Raw genomic sequence first — 12,823 nt, forward strand, 5'->3', positions numbered from 1 at the left:
GGTTAGTGCTACTGACCACAACTGCTCAAAGGGTTATACGTTCACATTTGTTTTGTTCTTTGCGTGTCACAACACCAACAAATGCAATAAAGCTTGCAAGTGTAGTCATAAAAATGTAGCCGAACACTTGCTGCTTCCGGCCCGATAGCGTAATCGGTGAAGCTCCCGACTTTGTAAAGGAACAAACCTAAGATCAAGCAGGGGTGGTTCGCCTATCTTGGGATGCGCACTTGAGCAACACATTTCATGACTGTTCTCCATTCAGCTGTAGGCTGCCTAATGAATGGGATAATTCAAAAACGACGCAACACTTCGCCGACAATCGGAAATTTCGCTCTGCCAATTTGGGTAACTGGACTGTCCTGCGTCAGTGGTTCAAAGCCTCTACAAGTATGCGAAACTACCAGAAATTACTTTTCAGAGGCTTCCTAAGTCCGAGAATACAGATTCAAACCAATGAACTAACCAAAAGCACAACAATGAAACTGTGCCTTTAGCAACTTATATTTAGTTTTGCTCAATCAGTGATTAATTAGATTTTTTATCAAGCATTTGCTTGGACATCGTTTGGCAGAAAATACAATAGGTTACCATTTTCATCTGGCAACATGTATTTCGTTTGGATCGACCACACCCTGACAAATCTGAGAATACGCAGACAGCGACTCCATCTGGTACAAATAGTAATCAGATCGGGTACCGGTAAAGACCAGGAAAAAAGCTACCAGATAAAATTGTTGTCTAAGAGCAAAGCATGTAGCCTAACTGCGCTTCTGTCCCAGCTATTTTTTCCACACCCGTCTCCTCAAACGGGCTGCATATCTGTACGTCTACTTCGACTACCAGATGATGTATTTTACGTTGATTGTACCTTTTTTAACGTAGTACATTTACTTCGGTCAAAATTTGCCAATGGTTACGTCAAGGATGGTTACGGCAAGGTCATCTATTTACATAAATTTTAGACGTTTTATAAAAGCTCCAAGTTACATCATCAACAAAAATTATTGCACTGAATAGTAGTTAAATGAAAATCATAACAAAATATTGCAACGACAAATAAAACGAGATTGAAAACTATCAGGTGGAAACGATCAAACAGTTTCAAAATTATTGCTCATGCAGTTCTTGGTCACGCCACTGAGTGAATGTTTCCATCCTGAAAAGTCATATAAGTGTCATTTTTATCAATGATGCAAACATATCAGCACAATTCAACTTCTTTGAAAAGAACAATCAACTGAAATCAATAACTAGGGCTAGGCGACCTAGTAAGTAAGTTCGCTCAAAAAATATTAAAAATTGCAATAGGTTATAGGCCTATTAAGATTCGTATTTGATTTTCCTGAGGGATCTGTTCTACTTTGATTGCCAGTCACGTAAAAACAACGTCTACAAAAGTCGGAAAAATGGTGGACCTGTAACCCTACAAACCACTCATACCAGGTATTGCCTTCTTACAATGAGGATTTTGCAAAATTGCACCATGAGATCCTATGTGCAATGGCTTCTACTTCAAGAGCTTCCTTAAACTTTAACTTACGTTGTCAAGAGCCATCGGGTTGTCGAATCCCGACGGAGTGTTAGCCGCTTTGGATGAAGATGATGAAGACCATGAAGCGGGCATTGATGGCATGGAGAGACTTGGCAAGGATTTAGTAGATGAGCAGCAAAAGAAGTAGACACCACCGCCAACAAGGACAAGAACAAGGAGAAGCCCAATGATAATCCCAGCCACTGCGCCTCCGGATAATCCAGAAGACACTGGCTTCTCAGTTGGGTTCACTGGGATCCCGGAAGGCCCTACCACCGAGCCTGCATCAAAATGATTACTCTTGTGTGCGTTGTCAATAAAAAAAAACAACACTTAGAGAACAAATTTTCTAAAAAAAGTCAGACAAATCAGTGTGAATAAAATAACCTTCATAAAATTTGTTTTTACTTTCAACTATCTCAGCAACAAACACTTGCCGAAAATAACAGAGAAAAAGACAGAAGCGACAAAGCACAAGCTCTTAAATTTTATTTAATGTCAACGTAAGATCACAAGTTTCAATATTCGGCAGGCGCCATACGTTAAGTAGGCTAATCTATATCACCTAATCGTCTTTGCAACACATTTAAATTCACTCTAATTAAACTAAAACAAAGACTCTTATATTGTTGGTCACCTTCTGGATAAAAGCAGCCACTGATGTTTTCACTTTTGTATTCTTCGTCCCAACAGCAACCCCTCCTTGATACGCAGTAATTCTTATCAATGTCCTCGACGCCAATGCCGCAGTCAACTCTTTGGTTTGTTGCCACGTCACATTGAGTATTTCCTGAGACACATATCAAGCTTTAAGTAGTCGCTGTTGCTTTGCTTTCACGTAAAATTACACCCTAAATTGAAACGCTGTTGGCAGATTGTGAGCTTTGCATTCTTTTAATGCACTTTTTCCTTAATATTTGAATGTTGGTGTAGAAAAAGTTTTTAAGTAAACGCTATAAACATAAATCTTCATCAATTATTATTATTATTTATTTGCGTCAGACAAAGTTGTCCATATCCACAACAAAACAACAAAATAATACACAAACTGCAAATGCACAAAGGTCACAGAGAGCCACTTTGGATGCCGTCGGTTTAAAAGCTCACTAAATGGGCTATCTACTGTTACAAATTTATAAACTTTTGTGATTATAGCCTATGCATGAAGGTATAAATTAGTCTTCTCTTGTTCAATATAACCGATTATAAACTGCAAAGTAGCCTACCTCTCGGCGTTTTACAGATGAAGCCTCTAGCCTCAAAGCAGTCCACATCGTTCCATGTGCCATCCCACGGGTAAAACTCAACACATTCTTCTCCACTCTGTCCGTTAGGTTCGTAAACCCCCCAATTGAAGTAATCTGCCGGGGTTTCATCCTTCCATGCCCAACCTCCTGTAGATGCGAAAATAACCGACAACAATAATAATCCGAGGTTCACGTTGAACATCTTAGTTTAGCTAGCCTTGATAATAAGTTGATCGTAAGAATCTTTGTCAGTTATTCGAAGACATTCGATTCAGTTTTTCATGATAAACCATGGATCAGATCTGATCACCAAAGTTGATAATCATATTATCATTGCTTATTGTTGATGTAGGCTATTGCTGTCGGTAATGATTTCATTAACTCGGTGCCTCTGAAAGAAATGATGTCCCTGAGATGCCTTTCCCAAGCCTTTGTCGCTCCGAGATTCTCAAATCCATTTGTTAACTTCGCGTAAAAATGCTCTGTTTAAAAAACAATGTTCATAAGCCAACATCACTAACCAAATCCATTGCTGGAGAGTCCAATAAAGAGGTTATGAGAAGTCACGGTTGATGTGATGCCAACAAGGTCCTCTATTTCGTCATCACTATGAATACTGGCGAGAATAGCGCCTCTCTCCTCGCACATGTAGGCTGCCTCGTACCAAGAACGTGTTGTTGTATCAGTGTTTCCAAACTAAAATTTTGATAATTTTTATGTTTGCATACTAATGAAAAATAACTTTAGGCTACAAATCTGAAGAAATCAATTCTAATCTTAATATAATTGAAGAAACAATTTTGTAATCTTAACAAACATTAAAGACAATTGTTTTGATATAAAACATAAATAAAAATAATTAATGTTTAAAATAGTTAAGTTCTTACTTCGAAGTAGTAGCAATATTGTCCAATTCCAATAAAACTTGGATCACAAGTTCCGGTAGGTGGCTCTGGTGTGGTAGGAATGGGTCCGAAGGATTGTTTGCAAACAAACGGCAAAGTTGCTCCACAAGTTGTGCCACTGCCTGTTTGCCCAACTGCTGACCATAAGCCATGGCTGCAACATTGTTTAAGCGACTTAGATGTGTTTGTTAACCAATAAGCTAAGGGTTTGCAGCAATTGAGTTGGACAAATATTGTGATGTGGCAAAAGATACGCCCAACTTTGTGCATAATTAAATCGCAAGATAAAGTACCGCGGGTTCGATTCTCGGGGTGTGCGCTTAAGCAACGCTTGTTAAGGACTGCTCTCCATTCACCTCTATACCCAGAAGGCAATAAATTGGGTGGGCGTAGTTGCTAAAGGAAAGGCGGCCGAAAGAAAGGAACTGCCCACCCTACTCTCGTTAGTGCCGAAGGTTTAGTACAATGAGAACCTTATCTTCTCATCCCCCTATGCCTGTATCAAATATGGGACGCATCTTTTTTTATCTCTATTCAGCGGCACTTAGCAGATGGAACAACTCACAGGCCCTTAACACTTCAACAATGGGAAACTTCACTTTGTCAATCTCGATGACTGGGCTTGAGGCAATGGTTGAAAGCCTCTACAAGTATACAAAACTGCCAGGAATAACCTTTCAGAGGCTTTGTCAGTTCGAGGATAAAGATTCAAAGCCAAGCCAACTATACTGCATAAGTTTAAACTTTTGTTTAGAGCAATGGTTTTCAATTTGTATTGAGCTTTAAATTCACTGATTTTAAGAAAAATACTAAATTTATGTCTTTAAAAGCAATTTTATAAAACTTTCACTCAGGGCCAGTAGTCAAAGTTTAGCTTAATAACATTTCAATTCAATATTAGAAGGAGTTGACTCGCTTCCAGTCATCTGTAGAGTTGCATATGCGATTTGTATGTACTGTAGCTACTGCCGCCGCAATGGGCTCAAAAGAAAACATGACTATTGTTAATATTATTTTAATGCATTAAAACGTTGCACAAACTCTTTTGCTATAATAATACGTATAAATGCGTCAGTTTTAATTGAATTTCAATATTTCTACGATATATTATGGTGTGGGCTGCACAACAATATGTAAATTTTGACAAAAATGAAGTTCATACTCAACCGTAGTTTTCAATGACAGAATTTATCCTAATACTAATTCCCTTACCTGTCCATCATGACACATCCGTTTCCGGAGACGTCGCTGCTAGGTTCATTCGACGCCCAGTTTGTATACGTCACAGGCCACCCATCAGCCCACGCGAAGGTATACTTTGTGCCGCTGGAATCATCGATCTATCAAGCAAACACTATCTTTGATCAGTGGCTAATTTTAAAGCTACAGCAGATGGTTTTTAACTGGAGAATACTAAACTGAAAACTAAGCGAGGTAAATGCGATTTTTCTGAGAGAATTAATTGTAAGTGCAATGTAGTTATTTCTCTTTGCTCTTCAGAATCAAAATTAAACATATCGATTTGTTTAAAAACTGTTGAAATTTTACTGACTTTGCTCGTATAAAACTTATGAGGGCAACCAAAAATTAACACGGTTTTAAAAATTCGACCACTTACCCACTTTCTCATGTAAGCCTACCACCATAGCACGTTTAAAGATTATAACATTTGGAGAATGGAAATTGTAATATTCAGTATTGTACACTGTCTAGAAAAGTTTATGAAACAGAAGCGTAAAGGGCAAAAGACAGCATCTTTTTCTGGTAAACTACTGTAAATATAAGGAATTTCCCTCTTTTGCTTTGAAATGTGTTTATTACCAAATTACCAAATTACCAAATTACCAAATTACCAAATTACCAAAGCAAATTACCAAATCAATTAATAAAAGAATAAATGGGTTTGAAATGTGGGCATTCCGAAAAATGCAGAGGATTTCCTGGACTGACAGAAAAAGCAACCAAACTGTTTTAAATCAAGTCAAACAAACAAACAATCTTCTAAAAAATATCAAAGAAAAACAACTTCAATTTTTAGGACACGTACTGCGAAAAGGAAAGTTAGAACATCTCTCTCTCACAGTCAAAATTGAAGGGAAGCGTGCCCAAGGCAGACAAAGATTAACATACTTAAACCAACAAACCGACAAAACTAACACCAACATACACCTAATACACAAAGCAAACAACAGAGAATCCTGGAAACTTTTCATACACGAGGCAGTCAATGCTTGGAATCAAGTGCGACAATAAAAGAAGAAGAATCCTTTTCACCTAGAATTCACCTGACTCAAACCTTAAACTACGTCACGATTATGATGTCATAAGATTAATTGATGTCATCTTTTGCTTTCAACTCATTCAATTTCAAGCATCAACAGGATGTGCTTACCACTTCAGTAAAAGTAAGCCCTATCCACAGAGAGTTCCCGGATGTAATGTCGTGCCAAAACCATTTCTTGATGAGATCATTGTCATAGACCTCATTAATACTAACAAGATCAATGCGGCTGCCTGTAGTAGGATGCAAACAAATGTTAAAATACGCCAGCTAATAAATCTACTACGTAAATTGAGTGTTTAAATTCATCAGTTAACAAATCTACCGTCTACATTGGGTGTTTCAATACATCAGTTTATAAATCCACTTCGTTATAATATTAAGTGATGTCAACTTGCTAAACCCGATGGCAAAGAACCGACCTCACATTCAAAACACGACCTCGCTCCATTCTACGGTTACTGATCAGAAAATTCTATCTCCCTGATACTTATATCGCTGTCTGCAACAATTCCAAGCAAATTATTAACCTGCCAACAACATTATTTCTCGGGGTTATTGAAATCTAACAAGATTTATAAACGCAAAAAATTGTTCAGCAAATGAACAGTCTTCTTACCTTCAGACCTGCAGTACTGCTGCGCGTCGGTCCAGGACATGGGCTGGTCAACCAGCTTGTAACATGCTTGCTCGTGGGAGGATGAGTAGTAACCATCTGGGCATCCAATGGGGCTCACAGTATTTGGGGGAGGTGGAAGGGAATCTGATTTTGAGGCGTAGCACGCAAAGGGGTTAACAGTCAGACAATCATAATCTTCCCAGTACCCTCCTTCAGCAACGTTGAGCCCAGCGCAACCCTCCTGAACATTAACAATAGAGATAATGATGATAATAATAAGAATAACAATAATAGGAACAATATCATCTGCTGAAGAAGGGCAAACAGATGATGATGAATAAGAATGAGGACGATTCCAATAATAATGACAGAGTAACCAAAAATAGTAACAAACTAATACTAATAATAATAACAGCAACAATTATATTATACGATAATAATGCTTGATTTGATACAATGCCTTGTGCAGCTCAAACATGTGATGAGCTCAGCGGTTTACAATACAGACAGTTTCATCGCAGTTATGTGGAAGATCAGCTTCATTGGCGATGTAGAGCTCTCAAATGAGTGGGCTACATCTCTGAAATCGTTTCTATCAAAGCTAAAGATCAAGCACCAACAAGATTTCATGTTATTTTAAAAGAACTTTAGCCTGACCTAACAGGGTATCGAACCCACAACAACCAATTTAGATTCGAGCCTCCATCCACTAACAACAAATAAACAGAAATTTTAAAATGACAAAATTGAAATATGACGGTTATTCATTGAACTTTACGTTGTGTTGAAATCGTGGCCACGGCTGAAATGCATGTTTTTTGTCTTTGTCTAGTTCCTGACTTGGAGAAATTAGAAATAGCTTTTACAACTAGTGCATCATGCCTCACGTTCTTAATTCCATCCCTTGAAGACTACTTTTCTAGAACGATATTGACAAACTAATCAAATAAATTTGAAATCACTGTATTTTTCAAAACGTTTGAAAAACCTTAAAACTATATTATAAGTTTTGCGACCGATGCTGTTAATTCACATTTACGAAAAGTTTCAATTTGCATATTTTATTTTTCCACAGATACATCATAAACCAATGAAACGTGATGACTTGCAAAACTTACGTATGTTCCTGACGGTTGTCCAGGTGCCCAATGTATGTAGCTGACTTCAGTTTGATCAATCCACACAAATTGGTCGTTATTATTTGTGAACCGGTCAGTGAGTCCAATCCAGAACACTTCTCCGGTCCCAACTAGGAAGTCGTTCATAAAAGCCTAAACAAATAAGTCATCACAACGACCATAAAATCTTTCTTGAACAATCGCTGTTCTTGCTTCCAAAAGTAGTTTTTGATTGGTAAGATATGTGCTTTATCTTCGGACTGAGAAAGCCTCTTTGGGAAGTAGTATCCGCTTATGTTGTTATTCAATTTACTCAGTCAGTGACGCAGATGAAACCAAAATTTTAGGAGGGCAAAAGCAACTGTTAAGGAAGGCAAACGTCATTCAACAAGAATTATAAAGGATATTAAAACGTTGCAGTTGCAGTAAAACATAATTTTTTGTGGAGGGGAGCAAGATAAAGTTTTTGGGGGCAATTCCCCCCCCCCCCAAGCCTCTCAGTGGCTACTGGCTACGTCCCTGCACTAGGTACCGTTGAATGGAAGGCAGTCAGTAAAATGCTGTGCTCAAGCACATACCCAAGAGTTGAACTGGGGTCGTTTGATTTTGCCGTATTTTTCCGAGCTATTATTCATTGGAAATAAAGTAGTTTAGGAAACAAGTTTAACCAATACAAATGCTTCACAATCACCTGCTCATATTCGTTGGTAATTACTACCAGTTCAGCCGAGTTATTGTGGCACCATTCTCTAGCTACCTCCCATGTTAGTTTACTGTTGCCTCCAGTAATGTAACATGCGTTGCCATAGTCGGTGAATCCTGTTGCAATAAAATAGTTTGTTGACTGCAGAACAATGGTGAGAGCCCTAGTAGGCCTATGATGCACAAACAGGTGTCGTTTCAACACCGTTTAAAAGCAGGCGATTGTGTCTCTGGGCACTTAAACGCACACCTGAAGTTGAAGATTGGCTTCCTTGCCTTCCTGTTTACTTTCATTACATTGTACATCAAATTCGGGGACATACTCACTATATCCCCGATCAAATTTTATTCATTGTTCAACCATGGTATCTTGTGTATATTGACAGTAGATCGTTGACGGAATGAAACTGCAAATATCGCTGCTTTGGTCCATGTATCTCAGCAGCGCTTTTTATTGTAATCGTTTTTAGTCGACCACTGTTTTTACAGCAAAATCCGTTTTCTTTCATATGGCAGCCAACCGCTTCTTGCTCGTTTGGTATGATGGCCACTCTGCCGCCCTCTGTTAACAACTAATCACCCATGTAGGCACCTGTGGGGCAGTTTCCAGTTGCCTGTTGAGTGGGGGGAATAGTCACTGCTGTAGCCCCAACCATCTTTTCGCATACGTAAGGGAAGAGTCGTCCGCAGTTGTCATCATTCCAAGTTCCACCGTTGGTGTTGAGTGTCCCGCAACCTGCGTGTAGTCTTGTTCTCTTAAATATGTAGTTCATGTAACTATAAGGTTAAACGTTCCCATGAATGTCTTACATCTATTGAACGACTTTTGAAATATTGCGTCGAGTTTGCAATAAAACAACTTGGATATAATAAAAGTAAAATAGTTTTGACCCCTAGAAACTTACTAATGCATATAAATTGATTTTCTAAGGAAACTTGCGCCTGTTTATTTGACATAATACCAAGTTGAGACTTGATATTGAAAACAGGTTCATGCACAAGCGCTTAACTTCAAAAGCACAAGATACGTTACAAAGTTACACATCTGTTCAAGGCAACCTGTTTTGACTGTAGAAAGTCCAGAACAATGGAAGAAAATTTTAAAGTTGAAACTTTTCACGGTCTTTATTGAAAACCGTTGTGGTCCACTGATGGGCTAGCCCTTATATAGGATGTCCATGAAGTATGTTAATTGGTGGAAGGACCGGACGTTTGAGGGACAGATTCACTATGATGCATATGCAATGTTGTATTGTTACATCACAAGCAACATTACATCACATCATGAAACATGAAAATAAGCACTGGATGGAAAGACGTCATACCTTCACTGTCGTAATAATTGTTCGGTTCTCCAGAAGCCCAGTTGACGTAATCCAAGTATCCTCCATCAGCCCAGAAGAACGAACTTCCACCAACATCCTAGAGAAAACAAATATTGATCTTTCTACATACACAAACGATAGTACATTTAATTTATACAGTATATTAAATATAGTTATTACTTTCTAAAACCTCTACAGCCTATTTCACCCTAAAAGTGGGTCATCGAAAGGTCCTTATTCAAATAGAAATTATATTAAAATTTTATTTGAATAAGGACGTTCTGATGATCCCCTTTTAGGGTGAAACACGGTGTAGAGGCTATAGAAAGTAATAACTATACTTGATGTAATTTGCTCTGCTTGAATTTTTTGCTTGGCATTGAGCACTTTTTGAAATATTAACAGCATTGTTTGTATAATTTATATAGTACATATACTGTACATACAGACTATAGTAGGCTACACACAAACTATAATATGTATATTTACATATACTTATATACAAACGTCAATTTGTCTTCTTACACAAACTGTTTGTCTCTAGCCATGGTCGATGTCTGACGTTTGATTATGATAAGCAACCAGTTTTTATTACTGACTAAAATTTTCATAATCAAACTTTCATAAAACTTCATTAAAAATAATAGATTATTAAAAAAATATCAATTACTGTAGGCTATATATACAGTAGAAGGCAACTACTAAAATAACACTTATTCTGCCTCAGAAAATATGTTGAAACTATACAATATATTGGCTACAATACTGATGTCAAAAACCTAAAACGAATATATTATGTCAATAATAGTAGCATAACAATAGCAATTGTAAAAATAGATATATCTTATACCAACATTTAACTTATGTCTTTGGAAAATTTATTAAAAAAAAGAAGTGATTTAACATACCCTCAGCCCAATCCAAACATTATCTACTCCAACGTAATTGATTCTTCCCACAAGAAACTTATTCTCATCTGAGCTATGCACGGCCACTAGATGACCACCGAGAGTAATGCAGGTGTTTTCAGCATACTGCCACCCATAGACTGGCTGGGTGATGAACATGTAGCATTTGTCTGCACCATAGCTGGGTTGATAGCGGACCTAAAGTACACAAAAGCGTTTGAAATACTTTTGGCGACCATCCTGCAAAAGCTTGTTTTTCACCGAAAAGTGAAAAGAAAGTTTGTGAAAAATACTGAAAAGTTGGGATGTTCATCAGGATCACTATCGTTTCTAGGTACTACAGATACAACGTTTACCTGAGTTGTTTATTGCTTTACTGACGTTTTGCGTACCATAATAAATGCGCATTTTCGAAGAAAACGACGCTGAGGTTTTCTCTTTGTGTTATGCAGTTGCAGAATCGGCTCGGAGTTTCAACAATTGATAACGTAAGTGACAATATTTCATTGATGATATCAGTTGAAACTCTAAGTTAATTTTGCAAACAACCAGTACAAAGACAAAATTGGTTCTCTATGGATAAGTTAGCATCACTCAAACTGTATTTGAGTTCACATCTTAGAAATAGCAATCTTCGGACTCACTAAGTCCAAATAAAGCTCAATGTAGGAAACATCTAAATTTGCGTTTCCAAGATGATATAATTACAGATTGGCTGCTCTCTCACAAATTGTCCTTTCTATCGGAGGAAACATGGAGCCCGAGGGGTGAAAGAATGGATAACATCGAGTTAACCTACCACTACAGTCTTCACTGACTGGAGACTGCCGAGAGTACTGTATCTTCAAAAAAAATTACCCAAATGTAGCAGATAGCAGTTTGAACAAGTCATAAATTCCATTAATCAACAATGATGATAGGCCTAATGGATTTAATGTTATCCAATTTAGGAAATATTTTCGTATGTCGTTTATGCAATCGACGTTTACTTCATTTCAAATGCTAAGGGTTAAAAGAAACATACCCAAGTACCCAGGTTGTCACTTCCGCATGCTGGATCGTTATCGGTGCCAATAGGAGGCGGGATGGTAGGGGTAGGTTTAGGGTCTACTCCCTTCGCAATTTTGCAAATATAATTTCGGAGCGAATCACACGATAAGTCATTCCATCTGCAACATACAACGTCATGTATTGCAATGATTCCAACCTCAAATTCTCATGAGCCTCGCCAAGAGAAATGTGATGTTGATGAGAGTGATGATGAAGATGAAAGTGATAATGATGATAATGATGATGAGAGTGATGATGAAGATGAGAGTGATAATGATGATAATGATGATGAGAGTGATGATGAAGATGAGAGTGATAATGATAATAATGATGATAAGAGTGATGATGAAAATGAGAGTGATAATGATGATGAGAGTGATGATGATAGTAATGATGATCATGATAGTGGCGGTGATGGCCAAGGCTCACCACTCAGTGAAACACTTTTTATTGTTTGCGCACGCGATCTATTGACTAACTTACCCGGAAGAGTCATAGAGTTGCCCTTCGGCACAATTTTCCAAGCCTCCATTGTTGTTTGGTTCTCCAACATTCCAATTGGTGTAGTCCACAGGGCTACCTGGAAAGCAACGTTTGTCGTAAATCTTGGAAAACTTTATATTTGCATATAATTACTATTATTATTATTTTATTTACATCAGACCAATAGCTCCATATCTACTACTAAGCATGAACAAAGCCAAACAAACAACACAAGCAAGAATCTCTTACAAGTTAGTTGACAGATAGCCTAATGCTGTTGTCCACCACGTAAGAAGGTCCTTTCAGAATGTGAAAAGTTACCAAAACACAATTAGCAACATCTTTAACTTTTTGAGCATGATACGATGTAAAGCCTAATTAGAACTGATCGGAATTGGAAATGAAAACATGGCTTGACTTTAAAACTTCTATTGTGTAAAAGCAGAACGTTGTAAAAGTGAACACATAAGTTGAAAAACAAGACAGACTTTAATGCAGTTGTGGAACAGTTACTGGCTGTTTTTGAATCTTTATCCTCGGACCGACAAAGCCTTGATAGGTTATTTCTGGTAGTTTTGCAAACTTGTTAGAGACTCTTGACGCAGGGCCGGTTAACGAGATTGGCAAAGTGAAGTTCGCAGAAGAGTCCTT

General features: G+C 37.8%; 1 protein-coding gene across 1 annotated transcript in view; it reads right to left on the bottom strand.

Moving 5' to 3' along the window:
- Positions 1 to 313: 313 nt before the first annotated feature.
- The window catches only part of LOC145787018 (uncharacterized), a 46,039-nt gene continuing 33,529 nt past the window's right edge, over positions 314 to 12,823 (bottom strand). Inside the window, exons 33-48 of the mRNA XM_082598765.1 lie at positions 12,173 to 12,269; positions 11,664 to 11,808; positions 10,640 to 10,837; positions 9,732 to 9,828; positions 8,999 to 9,142; positions 8,396 to 8,523; positions 7,705 to 7,857; positions 6,587 to 6,827; positions 6,079 to 6,200; positions 4,899 to 5,026; positions 3,669 to 3,840; positions 3,303 to 3,477; positions 2,761 to 2,928; positions 2,172 to 2,324; positions 1,544 to 1,815; positions 314 to 1,159 (exon numbers count right to left, since the gene is read on the bottom strand). Coding sequence (XP_082454891.1) covers positions 1,133 to 1,159; positions 1,544 to 1,815; positions 2,172 to 2,324; positions 2,761 to 2,928; positions 3,303 to 3,477; positions 3,669 to 3,840; positions 4,899 to 5,026; positions 6,079 to 6,200; positions 6,587 to 6,827; positions 7,705 to 7,857; positions 8,396 to 8,523; positions 8,999 to 9,142; positions 9,732 to 9,828; positions 10,640 to 10,837; positions 11,664 to 11,808; positions 12,173 to 12,269 — 2,420 coding nt within the window. The 3' untranslated portion in view covers positions 314 to 1,132. The remainder of the gene's footprint in view (positions 1,160 to 1,543; positions 1,816 to 2,171; positions 2,325 to 2,760; positions 2,929 to 3,302; positions 3,478 to 3,668; positions 3,841 to 4,898; positions 5,027 to 6,078; positions 6,201 to 6,586; positions 6,828 to 7,704; positions 7,858 to 8,395; positions 8,524 to 8,998; positions 9,143 to 9,731; positions 9,829 to 10,639; positions 10,838 to 11,663; positions 11,809 to 12,172; positions 12,270 to 12,823) is intronic.

Source organism: Aplidium turbinatum, chromosome 2, assembly GCF_918807975.1.
Source record: "Aplidium turbinatum chromosome 2, kaAplTurb1.1, whole genome shotgun sequence".
NCBI classification, from domain to species: domain Eukaryota; kingdom Metazoa; phylum Chordata; class Ascidiacea; order Aplousobranchia; family Polyclinidae; genus Aplidium; species Aplidium turbinatum.